Source organism: Perca flavescens, chromosome 18, assembly GCF_004354835.1.
Source record: "Perca flavescens isolate YP-PL-M2 chromosome 18, PFLA_1.0, whole genome shotgun sequence".
NCBI lineage: Eukaryota > Metazoa > Chordata > Actinopteri > Perciformes > Percidae > Perca > Perca flavescens.
In genome coordinates, this window is record NC_041348.1 from 24,132,009 (window position 1) to 24,147,974 (window position 15,966).

The following is a 15,966-nucleotide window of genomic DNA, read 5'->3' on the forward strand; positions in this document are numbered from 1 at the left end:
TATTATAAAAATGAGAAATGAAGTCATAGTATTGTCATAAAAATGGCAAAAAAAGTCCAAGGATGCCAAAAAAATTGCAAAAAAAGTCAGTATGTTATTAAAATGAGAAAAAAGTCCTAGTATAGTATGTTAAAATGAAGAAAAAAGTCCTAGTATAGTTTGTTAAAAAAATGACAAAAAAAGTCGCAGTATAGTATGTCGAAAGAATTCATAGTATGGTATGTTGAAAAAAATGATAAAGTCCTAGTATAGTATGTCAAAAAAAGTCATAGTATAGCATGTAAAAAAAATGTATAGTATGGTATGTCGAAAAAAGTCATAAAAAAATAGTATAGTATGTCAAAAAAAGTGATAAAAAGTAATTGTATAGGATGTCGAAAAAAGTGATAAAAAAAGTCATTGTATAGTATGTCGAAAAAATTCATGGTATGGTATGTTGAAAAAAGTGACAAAAAAGTAAAAGTACAATATGTCAAAAAAAGTAATAAAAAAATAGTATGTCATAAAAAGTCATAGTATAGTATGTCAAAAAAGTCATGTCATAAACATCGCAAAAAAGTCATAGTATGGTATATGTCATAAAAATGAGAAACGTTAAAGGGTTACGATCAATATTTACTTCACAAAAGTAATTTGTAAAGAGCGTTTCCACGCCGACCGTGATAGGGTTCTATGTCACTAATGACTGCTGAAACTGCAGATACATTCCCAAATCCTACAGGGCTTAGGTTAATACATTAGGACCTCCACTGAATGATCGCTTAGTGTCTTTATTTTCTGCAGAAACACTCAAGATCACAGGTTTGTGACTTTAGTCACTTTAGAATTTTATTTTCATTCTGCTAAATTTGTGACATAAAAACAGTGCACACCCAATAAAAAAAACTTGAATCTTAGGCGCACGACAATAACAAGTTAATATAAAAAAGACAAAGTATACCCACGCTTTGATTCTTCCTCCTGCTGAGCTCTACTTATGTAACACAACAAGTGGGTTGAAATGTTGCACAAGCAAAACCTACTGAAGTTTCTATAACCTTCCTTTGCCGTTTTAAGATTGATCAGACATGAGATCTCACAGAAGAAAATGCTGCAGAGAACAAAGCTTTGGAAACTCGTCACGTACCTGACCCGTGTGTTCAGTCTCGTCCTTGTTAATCAGGTACATTAGGAAGAACCTGCACACAGGTGGAACATGACTGGTGTGAAAAAAATGTCCACACTGTAAATCAGAAATACATACTGATTTTTTTTTTTTTTTTTTTTTTTTGGCTGCACTCACAGATAGTTAGCTAGGTTGTGCTCTTGTAAGGTGTGGGTTTCAAACCCGTGAGGCGTCCGGTCAAAGTAGTCATTCCCAATGCCACAGATGAAGCATTTGGTCTGAAAGAGGAAGAGGAGGGGTTGTTTTCATTTTGATACAGGGATACAGAAGGTCAACCTATACGTAATACTCTTATTCTCTTCTGAATATAGGTCAATTTCACACCTGTAGTTGTGTTCATTTGGCCCAGAGAAATAAGACATTTTTTGCCTTTTAGTTCTGGTTGATGTTCACACTGACTTTTTACAAAATAATTAAGAACTGGAGGCATAAAGTCTTAGACAAGTAACTCATTAAGTTGACAGTAACTCATCCTGCATCATAACTGCTGAATAGGCCCACGTGGGGAATTCAAATTGCAGTGACTGAAAGCAAATCATGCTGCATTTGACTGAAACTGACATACTTCACATACGAATGGCCAAAAAAAAAAAAAAGGTGTCTGTTATATTACAGGAGAAAATAGTTACTGTCTCCCTCACTTTTAAAGAGGAACACGAACATAACACACATTTTTTTTTATTGTTTTTTTTAAGATTATTTTTTGGGCTTTTCTGCCTTTCTGGGGGGAGACATGAAGGAAATCGTCACAGGTCAGACCCGGACCCTGGACCCCTGTGTCAAGGCACAAACCTCCAAGTATAGGCGCGCCGCTCTACCACTGACCCAAACCGGCCACCAACACACTGATGTTTGAACTCCTTTTCCCTTCCTGATTATTAGTTAAAATCCCCACACTCTCGTAACGTAGGACACACGTACATAGTACCGTGGTTACCAAATTATTTCCATTCATTTTTACTGTTCGTTGTTTATAGGATCACTTCCCCTTGATTTTATTAAACAATGTTAAAATGACATACAGTATCTACCATAATAAAATCTAATTAACACAACAAACGAAGCGCACCAGAATCTCTCCCGAAGTGATCCCAGATCCTCCTTTTTCAGGCGGCCTCGGACCGGTTGTTTAGTTTGCCCGAGAGTTTGATTGACAGCTTTCACACCAGCCCAAACGAACCACACTAACACTAAACCAGCTATGTTCGGTATGAAAGCTCCCTTAGTATAAATATTTTCTTCCACATCTATATATTAGCATATGACTAAATAAAAAAGAACTTTGTGGCTGAAATGTTTCCTCCTTATATACACACACAGTTTCGCTCCTGGCTGCACCAGGGTCTTACCTCCATGTCCTCCTTCACCTGCTCCTGCTGGTCTCTCAGCTCACCAAAGGCATCAATGATCAGACCTGAAGGAGGGTGCAACAGTTGGTCATAGAACTAGGCACAACTTATAACACATTTTTAGTGGCATTTATGCTTTAGGATGATGAACACCGATAAATGGCATGACAAAGTAAAGAGGGTGTACCCTGGATGATGGCCAGCAGGATGACAATGACAAAGAAGAAGAAAGTGATGTCAAACAGGATGCGGTAGAGCTCATAGGGGTCTCCAGCTGGGTCCTCCAACTCGTCTCCAATACCACCTCCAGCTCTCACACCCACGTACATGTGGAACAAATAGCACTGCCAAGAGACAAACAGGAAAGTAACTCAGAACTTTACTTTTTAAGATGAAAAGTATTAAGGTAGCTGCATCTCATTGTGTGTCCTCAATATCACAAAAAAGAAAAAAAAAACTATATACCGTGCACTAAATGTGGCTAAAGATTCGGTGTGCGACTAGAAATTTCATCCAACGCTAGAAAGGAGATAAAAAGCATAACGACTGAAGAATGGCCCTAATACGCTGTTGTAGGTTTTTGATTTGCAAAAGTTGTGCATGATTATAGTTTTGAAAATGAATCCTGTAGACAGCTCATTAACCATGATCTGCCTTCATACCAAGATGACAGCCAGCAGGCAAACATTCAAAATAAAAGCTTTGTCAAATCCAAACATTCAACTAAATAAATATATATAGTCGACGGTAGCCAGGCATACCGTCATCATATCGTCACACTTCATGTCGGGCTCGTCTTCATCCTCGCTCTTATTGTAGAACTTTCTGAAGAAGTTGAAGGCCACCACGGTGTAGAGATAGACGACCACGGCCAGCAGACCCACAGTCAGCACGAGCTGGAAGGAGACAAAGTCAATTGAAATACAGAACTTACATGCATTGGAACATCATTTCATTTGACTTTTAATTATTCCCAGTCACAATTTGAGCTGAGAGTTGAGGTGGCGCCAGCGCCTTTTCTTGTTTAAATGTAGATTTTGAGAGAAATCTCTGTTGCTTTTGTCAGAGAACTGAATCAACATCAGGGCAGTTTTCTTTAAAAGAGCAAGGGGGCACAAAATAACTGCAATATTTTCAAGGCCTCTAGAGCTGAATTTAGGATCTCAGGGCAGCTTCCATCAGTATTCAAAGACTTTGGAGACCTTCAGCAATTCAGTGAATCAAATTCACGGCATTACAGAACTTCTTCATGCCCCACCAGTGACCTGCAATTTACCCGTTTGTTGTTCTGCATTAATATTTGCATGCTGCCAGTAGCATTTACTGTCAGAAAGAAAATAAAGATGATAGAAAATAAGAGAGAATCTAAATGTTCCAAACCATATTTCAACCATTTATTCACTAGCCCTAACCCTTTCATTCAATCGTTTTAGCTAACTATTTTAACTGTTTATCCATTTCTTTTAAATAGACTGCATTTATATAGCGCCTTTCTCCCTTACCAGACAAAGCGCTGTACAATTTTTCAACGCCCATTCACACACACACATTTATACACCGATGGTGGCGGAGCTGCCATGCACAGCGCTGGCCTGCCCATCGGGAGCAACCTTGCCAATCTTGTGATTAAAGAATCTCCAAAGCCAGGCTTTTGGCTGTCTATAAGTATTTCAACCGTTTATCCATAACAATTTAGCTAATTATTTGAGCAGTTTAAGCATTACTTTTAGCGACCTATTTCAGTCATTCATAGCCTTTAGCTAACTGTTCAGACTTCCCAGCTTACACACTTTCAAATCATAGTGAGAAGTAAATCAAAACCGATCTCATCTTTAATTTGTCTGATGAATAAAGAAAGAAACTAGATACAAGTTATCTATACCTCGAAACCTTTTTTTTTTTTTAAACATAAAATATGTTCACTTCCCAGTTTTTCACAATAACCCTGTTTGATGAAGTGTGAATGACTCCAACTCCCTATTGGTCACAAGAAATTTCTGAAAAATACAAGATTATTCTTGAGGAAGTTATGCCACTTATCCATCAGGCAAACAGCAAGTCGTGTCGCCCTTTAATTTTATTCATTAATTTATTTCTCATGATGTTTATTTCTAGATATCCTGTGAGCTGGAGGACTGAGAATGTTCATAAACATACAGTTTCTAGTTCAAAGCTCCATCCTTTTTTCCAAAAGATAATTTCTTGATTTGATTATCATGGTGTTAAATATGAATCACGATGCTAGTTGTTTTGTCCCTATTATCTACCACAGACCACACGTACTGTACATGCAGATTATTTGCAGAAACAAGTATCTCAATGTAAGATGAGGGCCTAAAATAACTGTATTTCTCGACATCCTTCTAAACTTGTAACAATTCAAAACCCCATCAACATGTCCTTAATTTTAAGGCTTTCTAGTTATGAGTAGGAGCGCAGAAAAAGGAAAGTTATAAGAAAAAGCTGCTCTGTGACACCAGTATGGAGTGATTATTATTGATCTTATTATCTGTACTCTGGCTTCCTCTGCTGGTTGAACTAAGTACCTGCTTGCCGTTGTGAGTGACAGAAGACAGGATAGTGCGAAGGGTCTTGAAGCCCATCGCGATGTCCAGCAGATGGGCAGCAAAGAAGAAGTTGTTGAAGTGTCCGAAAACAGACATGGTGGCGTACCAGATCAGATACAGAAAGTACTGCAGGAAAGAAAAGGCTATTCATTAGTGACAAATGATGGTTTAATAAAAAACATTAAAAAAAAATGTTCATTGCTCTGCATATATGTATATCTGTCCTTTAGCATGTACAAAATGTTATTGTAGAATTTGGCATATTATTGTGACTCATGAAGATTCAGATTTTTTTTAAAACACTCTCTTGCATTAAAGAATAACTTTAATAACCAAAACCCTGATCATAATTTAAACATTTGTATAGCTCCTTTAAACTAAACTTTTTTCATTTTTTTTTTCACTTCATATCTCCCACAGTGCTATGAATACAAAGTGCTTTCAGAACAAATAAAATAAACTTACATTGTCAGTCAGAACCACGCCCATTTTCCAGATGTGGTACTTGGTATCAATGGAGCTTAGCCTGCCAACGAGAAAACAAAATGTTCAATCACAGTAATGGCATTGCTATACTGGATTGTTTGAGCTCAGCGATTGACTTTTATATCTGAACCCATCCAACAGCATCTGTTTACGGTTTAGCATCAGGCACTTATGTCAGGTAATGCTCAAACTTTCAGGCCTGAGTGGCTGTTTTAGCTCACTCGGTAGAGCAGGCGCACATATATAGAGGTTTACTCCTCGACGAAGCGGCCGCGGGTTTGACTCCGACCTGAGGCCCTTTGCTGCATGTGATTCCCCCCTCTGTCTCCCCTTTATCTTGTCGTGAGCCTGAGTCAAGCCTTAATTTAAAAGCCCTTTAAGTACAATTCTTAACAAGCTCTTAAGAGAAAGAAATGTCTGTGTTTTTTCGGTGGTTGTAAATTGAGAAAACAAGAGTGTAGTTCTTACCAGGAGAGCAGGGAAGCTTCCTTCTCTACAGTCTCCACTGTTGGGTCAAAGTCCAGAGCGCTCTTATCCAGACCTAAGAGCTCAGCGATGCGTTCAGCTCCATACAGGTCACCGTATTTGTTGATCACCTACATATTCAGAGGTAGGACAGCAGAGATCAGCTCGGTCACTTGACCTCTAACTGAGAAAGAAGTCTAAAGTCTGTTTTAAAGACGAAGCAGCGACACAGAATGTTCCAGGGTCTGCCCAGCAAAAACTTAATTTTACTATTAATTTACTACTTATCTCAGAGAAAGTATAACACATGCCAATATTACCCTGACGTAACATGTATACAACTACTGAAAACTGCATTACTAATTCTAATATGGATTCTTGGAACAAAATCTTGGTCCGGACATTAAAATGATCAACAACCCTTGATATGACTCACTAGGAATCCAGATTGACAGATACAATATTACTACATATCTAGTTATATCTTTTATTTTTGTGTCAGGTTGATCAGTTGTCACTACTTTGTCAGTTTTGAGGGATCCTAATAACACACTGTACAGTATTATAACTTTGACCTGAAATTCTTCTAACACTCACCTTGCGCTTGATAAACTTGTCCCAGTAGTTGCTGGGGAAAGACCTGTTATAGAAAATAGAGGTGAGACTCAGCAAACAAATAGTTTCATTAGAGCGATCTATTAGAGAAGCTTTAATTTTATATATATATATATATATATATATATATATATATATATATATATATATATATATATATATATATATATATACATACACACACTGTACACAAAATGTGTCAGCTCACAACATGTGTCAGCGAGGAATGATCATTATTTCCATTATTGATTTATCTATCTTTCGATAGATCAATTAATACTGGTGGGAGACACAAAAATAGATTTTTATGATACTGATGGCTATTGGAACAAGCAGAATTAGGTGATTATCGTCAGTTTACTAGAGAAAGTGGTATGTGTGTGTTGGTGAGGAAAAGATAAATCTTATTTTCTTCACAAAAACTAGTTGTTAAATGATTCACATAAATCATAAAGAGGATCCAGATTTCAGACTAATGTTAATGCCAGGTGTGAACGAGGCCAGTGTCCTACGGGGTGTTGATGACGAGGCGATCCCACTGGCCCTTGATGTCATCGTCAGACGGCTGTTCGGTGATGTAGAGACCGTCAAATTCAAGCTTCCTGGCAATCTCCTTCTCTCTCTTGAACACCACCAAAGGAACCTAGAGGTAAAATATTAACGATGGGTGACTAAAACTGTAACTTACACAATGGGATCATCTGCAAAGAAATTATTCTCAGCTCAGTGAAGTCTGTTGAAGCAGTAATAGTGTAATGAATATACAGTACCTACCTTCAGACAGTAGTACCCAACCAGACAGACGAGTGAGATGACAGTGTGAAATATAGCCAGGAAGCGCAGCGTTGGTAACATGTAGCCAGTGCTCTCCTGCAGGCTAAATTCATCCATGTCGAAGAGTGTGTTCTCATCATCCTCCTCTTCCCCATCCCAGGTGCTTTCCTCATCGATTTCTTTATCAGGTTCAGTGACCTAAAAAGAAAGACTAAATGTTTAGGCTATGCCGCTATATTTTGTATATATACTGATATTTTCATACTTTCTCTAAAATAACATAACTGTACCACATCACCAAACCACATCACACAAATTTTGAATTGACGTCAAAATGGTGAGCAAGGTTGATCAGTTTGGGGGGTGTGAGTGTGTGCGTGCATAAGAAATATCTCAATATTACGATATGGTCATCTGCCATATCACACATAAAAAGATATTGGAATATATCATGTATATTTGATACGTCGCACACAACTTGCTATGGTTACTGTCATCTACACGTTTTCATACAAATTTTCAATTTGAGTGGATTTGAGTTGAGTGCCAGAAATACATCTTACAACAATCTTTTAATCATGTATCTTGTTGCACCTTCTGCTTTTAAAATTGTTTAATGGCATCTTTTATCTCTTAATTAACTTAATTACTCCTACTACTAAACAGTAGTGGAAGGACACGCACATTACTTTGCAGTTTATTTTATTTGTTTTCTGAATATTCTGTTAAAACTTGCACTAAATATGGATGGAAACTTGAGTTGAGCTACCTTGTAGAAGAGAAGAATGAAGTTGATGGCAAAACACACAAACAGAGCCAGAAAACGCAGGGTGTAGAAGTTACGAGCCAGGTAGTTCTGTAGGGAAAAGGTTTAATTAGCGGCGAGACCAACTGCAGACTGCTTTGTTATTTCCTATCCACATTCTGGAAACAATTTATAGAAAAAGGAATGAGTGCTGAACCAAACAATATTGAAGAAAAAGACATTATGAAACTATTTAAAAGAAAGCATGAATAGTGTGAGAGCTTACCACAATCTTGGTCATTAAGACGTCCAGACCAGCAACGATACTCAACATGAAGGCGGGTGTCGCCCCTTTAGGCTGACTTGATTTGGTCTTGGGCTTCTCCTCTGCCACTGGCTCCTTGGCCTCCTCCTTTGGCTTGTCCTCCTTCTCCTGGTTCTCTGTGCTGTATTCAAAACAGTTCGTTTTTTTTTTGTATGATGATAATACATTTTCCTCTCACTTAATTTTACTCACTCTGCTTTCTCTGGTTCATTCTCGGGGGTTACAACAGGCTTGGCAGCAGCTTTCTGCAAGAGAAGTAATACATGGGCTGAGAGACTGAATGGAAGTGATAATGGTAAGCAGGTATCTACATGGTTTAAAATCATTAATTCAATTGTGACTGCAAACCTTTTGAACAGTAGTGGACATCTCTGCACTCAACTCGGAAACATCACCCAGGCCAAGCTCAAGATGTTTTCCTCCTTCCCTCTTGGGATTGGACAGCATCTCCAACATTGCGTCCATCTCTGCCAGGTCGCCTGCTGGTGATATGGCGTCATCTAAGCTTCCTGTTGAATCTATGGCCTCCACTTTCTCTCCTTCGGTCACATCTCCGTGGATACCGAACTGGGTTGGGTCAGGCATGTTTCCGAGGATGTCCGTCACCTTTATGTTCTTGGCTCCCTCAACCAGGCCACCACCAAACATGGAGGACCAGATGACATGGAAGAACCCAAAGATGAGGCCGTAGATTCCCTTGAAGAAGCCGGTGAAAAGCATCCAGAAGAAGGAGAAAAAGCTGGTGATAATCTCCTTGATGCTCAGCTTCTTGATTTTCTTGAACTGCTTGCGCACATTTTTAACCGTAAAGATTTGGCAGACGTGACCAATCTTCTTCTTGACTGAGCGGCATGCGGTGGTGAAGGCTGAGGCCGACTCCAGGGCGCCCTCTTCCTCTCCAGCCACCTCGTCCATGACACCATGTGCTTCTTCCTCTTCCTCCTCCTCAGGTTGTTCACCCACATCTGGTTCAGAGATCTGTGAGGCCAGCTGCATCTCAAAAATTGTGTCCTCGCAGAAATTCACAAACATCTCCATCTTCTCGCTCTCCGTGCCCTCGTTGACCACATCAAAGATGAACTGACGCTTGGACTCTTTCACCTGCGGCTTCTCCCACTGCTCACGGCTTGACTCGCTGATCTCAAAGTACACCCTCTCAATGCGCTTTGCGCTGCCCATGATTTCGATACGACCCAGATAAGGCTCGAAGTAGCCAAGTACGCTCTCTGCCAGGTCTAAGAAGGTGGCGAGTCTGGAGTCATGTGGCATGTGTTCAGACAGGTTGGTCAACAGCACTGCTATGTTGAAGCCAATATCTTTAGCCGGCTCGTGGAACCGCTCCACAAACTCTTTGTAACTGAACATGTCATTCTCATCGGCCTCTGCACACGAGAGAAGGAATTCAATCTCAGACTGGCTGTACTGCATCTGGCTCTCCATTGACTTTTGGAACTCCTTCTTTGAAATAATGCCTTTACACTCAGGGTCATACTCTCTGAAGCTGTCAGAGGACGTCAGGTCCTTTAGTTTAAGGAAAATATCGAAGAACTTAAGGATCACCTCCACATTGTTAGAAGACTCCACCAGAGTGTCAACCATCTGCTTTCCAATTGTTCCGTTCACCACATTACCTAATCATACACAAAGATGACGCATTATATACCATAGGACTTGTACGGAAAGACATTACAAATATTTTGAGATGTCAATAGATTTTTAGTCTTGTCATTTCTTTGACAGTGAATAACAGCTTCAGACTCTTACCCTCTAGCAGAGACAGCAACATGACAACCATGTCCTTCTGTAAATCCATCAGCTCCTTCAACAGCTCAATCTGACTGGCATCCTACAAGAAGATTAAAGTATTTTTGTTAAAGCTTAGCTCTGGAAGAGTTTTCCCAAAGCAAGAACAAAAAGTTGTTTAGACTCTGTATGTTCACCTATTAGCCTCTCAGCAATATACAAGTAGAAAAACTCAAGGTTTATTGTACCTGAGACAGCTTCATTTGCATGTTGGCAAATACATGCAAGAAGCCTACAACTGCATCCCACAGTCTGCTGTGAGCTAAACTCTGCTGGTTCCCAATACACGGGCCCTGTAGAAAAGAGATGAGGGGAAAAGAGAGGAAAAAAACCCATCATTAAATATTTGATGGAAGTAATTCCAGGATTTAACAGTGTTGTCTGAGGGATGATTTTGTTACCTGAATATACTCAGTCAGTGAGTTGAATATCTGCTTGGCAACATCTAATGCTTTAGAGAAGTTGAATTTTCCAGTCTCATCAATGACATCTTTGCCAGAGTAGTACCAGTAGAAGTCACTGATTGACTCCTAGAGAGCAGAATGACATTGGTAGACAATGAAAATGGTGGTGCATGTAATATTAAAGGGTGAAAGGTAATAGGGTGTAGATTTTTTGGCTTTATATTTGTGTTTTACACACCTGAAGACGGAGCAGATAGTCCACAGTGCTGATAATGATGTTGACTGTGGTTGTGTTTCCAGTTTGAGTTCTCAGAAAGTTCTGAAAATCTGATGAAAGAAAGAAAGAAATATTTTCTTATCCTTGTCCTTTCCACTGTGCCCTCGTGGCGCAGTGCGGAAACAATTAATACAAACAAAACATTGCACTATTTTTCTATAAAAATGCATGACTTTAAAATACACACCTCCATTGTGCCCCTCGCACAGAAGTTGCAAAAACCGGAACAGATCTTTAGTAAACTCATCATTCTGTAGCACCTTGGAACCTTAGAAGAAAATGCAACTGTGAACCTACATAAAGTAACTTAAGTATTTATTTAACCAACATTAGAAGGTCTAATAATGTGTAAAAAAAAAAAAAAAAAACAACCTCAGAAGCAACTTAATATGAGGCAAGCAGGACAGGTTTCATGTTTGAAACATGTTTGAAGTCCAGTGCCTTTAGATTGCAGGTTCAATCCAAAGTGCATTTTGTAAAGATGCTCTTATATTAAAACAACAGTGAAACACTAGGACATTTCCATAAGCTGGAGGAAGCCTGAAAACTTTCACATGTAAGCTAGGATTAGGCATGATAAAGCACTTTAAAAATCAACCAGATAACCCAGTTAACCGAGCTAAACCAAAATGAGCACAAATACATTTCTGTGAGCATATATAACCATGTGAAAGTTAGACATATGTATGTAAACCAGCTTTGTGAAATAGGCCCAAAATCCAAAGCAAGACAAAGCTTAGCTTAGACTGTGGAAGAGTCCACAGACTTTCAGTCAAACCCTTAAGAGCAGCACTGGTAGCCTTAGAACAACAGATTTGGGCATCAGTAATAGGATTTGCATTAGTAAATGTTAACATGAAGGGAATGGGAACAAAGAACACACAAAAGGACAGGCAATGGATTCTTGAAAATCAAATTGCTGTGTACACTCTGCATGCACAGTTTGTCCCTACAGACATCTGGGGAAGGGAGAGGCTGGGTAACACTAAAGCAGTGAGGATGGACCACAAATATGGAGGAGACATTCAGGGTGGAAGCATAGCCATATCAGCATTATCTAAATTTGCTATTTACCCCGCTGAGTGTGGACTGCCATCGATGTTTTTTTTTAATTTAAATGACAGGAAGGAGAAAAACAATACACGAAGACATAAGCAAAAAGAGAGGACATTGAGTTACAATACGAAGAATTATGAATAGATCGGCTACGAGTGAAAAACAAAGTCATGCAATTAAAAATAATTTTAGACGAGGGGAAATCATAGGCCTGGGTTGTGTCTATGTTTGTATCCAACTAGATGAGTACCAAATAAGAAAGAAATTAGTCAAGGTGAAACTTTCATAACAGTCACAGAGACAAAGTGCTAAGCATAAGTGAATACACCCATGCTAAAGTTGACTAAAAAGAGGAATAAAAAAATCATCTTTTGGAAATTGATCTTAATGCCTTAATTAAAAAAATGAGGAAAAATCCAACCTTTAAGGACACCAAATCTCTAGGTATGGTGAAGGGTATGTGATGATGTGCGACTATTTTAATTCCAAAGGCGAAGGGAACTTTATCAGGATACATAGTATCCTGGATCCATGAAATAACTGGCCTTTAAAAATAAAAATCTGCCTGCATTTATGGGAATTTAACATAGGGGTGTGTTATGCCCCCTGTATTTTAAGGAAGAACATTTATTTATTTACGATACATTATTCATTCACAAAGAAAATTGGTGTCCTTAAAGGTTGGATTTTTCCTCATTTTTTTAATTAAGGCATTAAATCAATTTCCAAAAGATGATTTTTTTATTCCTCTTTTTAGTCAACTTTAGCATGGGTGTATTCACTTATGCCTAGCACTGTAAGTAGTAACAGTGAATTGTTAAACACAGAACTCTGGACTGGAAATGTTTAGCAGAGGACTGAATGATGAAAAGACGGACATAGTTTGATGTGAAAAGCGTCAAGTGAGGAGTGTTTGTGTTGAAAGTTGGAGAGAGATTTGTTTTAATGCTGGACCATGTCCTCTAAGACAAGTTTTGCACTGTTAACAGACATAACAGGATACATTCATACCTTAATATCATCACAAAGGTTAACAGAAGTTGGGGTTGTACTTATACTTAGTCCCATCCTACATATTACACAATCCCATAATATATTTAAAACTCATGCCTGCTCGTTTTACTGCAAAAGACGATGTAAAAGACAACACACTGACGACTTCAGTGACTGCAAGACTGTAGCACAAACAGCAAACTATTTGTATTTATCAAAATTCACATTGATAGCAATGCGATTTTGATTGTGTCATCTACGAGGGCCATACACAAATGACTAATTAGGAATTTGCATTTTTAACAGCTCTGACACTGAGGTTATACCGTTGCATGGTTCAGCATTAGTTTAGTGAAGGGAAAATGATAGGATGTTTGTTGTTTTGTAATCAAGAGTAAAATAAGGTGCTTTAACAGCAGGTATCTACTGAACTTCAAGAGAAAATTGTGTCAGGAATGTGATGCTCAGAAGACTAGGGAAAAGAGGTTGAATCCAAGTGCCCATCTAATAAGACATCTCTTAACTTACTTGAACCCTCCTCTGTCACCATGCCAAGTCCTTCTGCTTTGTTCTGCCTCTCAAATGCATTCAAGTCCAAGACACTAGGGAAAGAAAACTCAAAAGTAAATAGAAGCACTAGATGTCGGCACAGAAGTTCCTTTTTGCAGTACAGCTAATATAACGGTACCTGCAAGACTGCATCAGTCCTGAGAGACTCTTGAAAAAGCCTGCATCTCGTTTCTCTTTCAGGTAATCAAGCATTTTCTGGGATAGGAGATGAAATGCATTAAATATCCCACTGTCAAAAACAAGTGCTCCTGCAGTGTCGTCTCTGAATATATTAGGTGTATATATGTTGACGGAAGAATAACAATGATACAGTTAATAGGACATGTAGATGAATATAGTTGGATATTTGAGCTGAATAATCTGACCTGCTGTACTTGCACATTGCCTCCATTTAAGATGGAGATTCCCAGTTTGAGGGTGCAGGACACCATGGGGCCCAGACGACCTGATGAAAAAGGAGTAGGATAAAAGCTGCAAGTCAACAACATGGAGGACAGAAGCAGGTTTGACTGTTAACAAAGGCTAAATCACTGCAGCAGATCAGACCAGTCTGGGAAAAAAGTAATGTGTGTTTATATGGAAAGGATACATTTCAGGGTATCAAAACATAAATAGTTTTTAGATTAAAGGTTGGCCTTGTTGGGTTGTTGTTTTGCATTAAAATGGCCTTATAAGTAGTCATTGTTTCACCCAGAATTTTTTTTTTAAAATGCATTTGGAACTCATATGGAGACAAAACTTCCTGAAAAATGAAACTCTTTTGGGTGTCAGTTGTTTAAGGCAGGGTGATCCACCAAATCTGATATATTTAGGCCTTAAAATGTAATAAATCACTTACAAAAAAATATGAACTACTTATTAAAATAAAAAAAGAATAAAATGTCTGTTGACCCAAGGAGAACCTCCATGTCAGTGGAATACACAAGTGGTTGAACTGTCAAATAAAAGGCCAATGAAACCGCTTGTAAAACAGCAGAAAGGTTACAGAATCATTTCTTTTAAACTGCCTGCAAATTGTTGAGCCGGGGAAACGTTCAGCTCATCATCACCTTTACTGGAGCTGATCATCTGCAGCACCATCTCTGCGGCCCCACGGGCGTGCAGCCTCGCCTGCTGATACAGGATCTTCTGCTTTTCCATCTCTTTTTCCTGAGGAGCAACAAACACAACCACACACAAGTAAACATTTGATTGTGAATTCTTTGCAGGTAACAGACATAAAAAGTGTTGGTACAGTAAGATAGTAGAGACAATAAAAGGACCATTTTTAAAAGTCTCACAGAGCCATTGTTAAGAGGATCTCTGCCTTAATGAGTGCATACCTCAAAAGTCTTTTCTTTCCCTTCCTCCTCTTCTTCCTCCTCATCCTCTGCACAGCTCTGAAGACACAAAGGTCAGCACTCAGAGCTCATCTTTCAGGTTATTAACTCAAGTCTTACCAGATTTATTTATACATAAAAATATCTACCTTTGCCATCATGTCTGCATACGCAATATACAAAGGATCTTCTTCCAAGTGACTGAAACGGAAGGAAGTCAAGTCAAAAGTTATCAGTATCAAAACAAGTATCATACATTTGAATTCCCATATGTTATACTACATGATACAACTAATTACTAAAATTATTTACTGACAATAAAAAGCTAAAAAAGGCATAATTTAATAAACCAAAACATTTTTCTCTACTAACTTTGCCTGCCATAAAGAAACGTGGGACAAAATCCAAAATAATTTCAAATCTCTCACCTTCTCTCTGTCAGAGCGTTGTGGCTGAAGTGGAGGATAAGTTGGTGGAGAGGGTCTGGCTGCATCTCAGCCACCTCCTCTTCCTCCTCCTCCACAATTTTCATCGGGGTTTTCTGCAGGAGTCCACAGGTGTGAACAGTTAGCGCTGCCCAAGTCTGTCTGATCACTAATCATCCTTCTCTTTTTTATATTTTCACAAACTTACTGACAATTGTACACATTTGTCAAAAACACTGAGATGAGTCAGTAACATTCAACTAGCACTGGCATGCAAATGAGTTTTTGTCATGGCCTGGTTATCTGTGGAAAGGACAGGGTGAGGAAGTTAAGAGTGGAATGTTGAACAGCTTTGGAACCAGTTTTCAAATACATGCATGTTACAGCAAACAGATGCAAGCAGTAAGCCATTTGGTGATATGACTTTGCATATGAAGAATGACCCTGACAGTACAGGAGCCTGACAAAGAGGAAATCACAACTACACAAATCTCAACAAGTTTAAACTAATCTTGACAGATTTGTAGATAAATAAAACTGACAATAAAAATAATCTTCCCCAACAAGAAGCAACTGTAGCTAAGGCTGAACTTTAATCTTATTCAATGGCACAGTTTTAGTGTCTTGA

The 15,966-nt window shown here is 38.6% G+C and overlaps 1 protein-coding gene across 5 annotated transcripts in view; it reads right to left on the reverse strand.

Annotated features, from left to right (window-relative positions):
* ryr3 (ryanodine receptor 3) overlaps positions 1–15,966 on the reverse strand; it is a 125,948-nt gene that overhangs the window by 1,423 nt on the left and 108,559 nt on the right. For 3 of the 5 annotated variants that reach the window (XM_028604543.1, XM_028604542.1, XM_028604544.1), the window contains 27 exons: positions 15,342–15,454; positions 15,063–15,114; positions 14,917–14,973; positions 14,644–14,743; positions 13,960–14,039; positions 13,713–13,789; positions 13,553–13,626; positions 11,163–11,243; positions 10,937–11,025; positions 10,696–10,824; positions 10,483–10,587; positions 10,256–10,337; positions 8,840–10,122; positions 8,684–8,736; positions 8,453–8,612; positions 8,191–8,277; positions 7,422–7,619; positions 7,160–7,290; positions 6,630–6,672; positions 6,036–6,163; positions 5,547–5,607; positions 5,061–5,207; positions 3,276–3,410; positions 2,702–2,858; positions 2,515–2,579; positions 1,283–1,383; positions 1,127–1,178 (listed from right to left, as the gene is read on the reverse strand). In XM_028604543.1, the coding sequence (XP_028460344.1) occupies positions 1,127–1,178; positions 1,283–1,383; positions 2,515–2,579; positions 2,702–2,858; positions 3,276–3,410; positions 5,061–5,207; positions 5,547–5,607; positions 6,036–6,163; positions 6,630–6,672; positions 7,160–7,290; positions 7,422–7,619; positions 8,191–8,277; positions 8,453–8,612; positions 8,684–8,736; positions 8,840–10,122; positions 10,256–10,337; positions 10,483–10,587; positions 10,696–10,824; positions 10,937–11,025; positions 11,163–11,243; positions 13,553–13,626; positions 13,713–13,789; positions 13,960–14,039; positions 14,644–14,743; positions 14,917–14,973; positions 15,063–15,114; positions 15,342–15,454 (3,840 nt within the window). Of the gene's footprint in view, positions 1–1,126; positions 1,179–1,282; positions 1,384–2,514; positions 2,580–2,701; positions 2,859–3,275; positions 3,411–5,060; positions 5,208–5,546; positions 5,608–6,035; positions 6,164–6,629; positions 6,673–7,159; positions 7,291–7,421; positions 7,620–8,190; positions 8,278–8,452; positions 8,613–8,683; positions 8,737–8,839; positions 10,123–10,255; positions 10,338–10,482; positions 10,588–10,695; positions 10,825–10,936; positions 11,026–11,162; positions 11,244–12,049; positions 12,065–13,552; positions 13,627–13,712; positions 13,790–13,959; positions 14,040–14,643; positions 14,744–14,916; positions 14,974–15,062; positions 15,115–15,341; positions 15,455–15,966 lie in introns of all 5 variants that reach the window. The other 2 variants (XM_028604541.1, XM_028604540.1) reach the window with 1 other exon arrangement.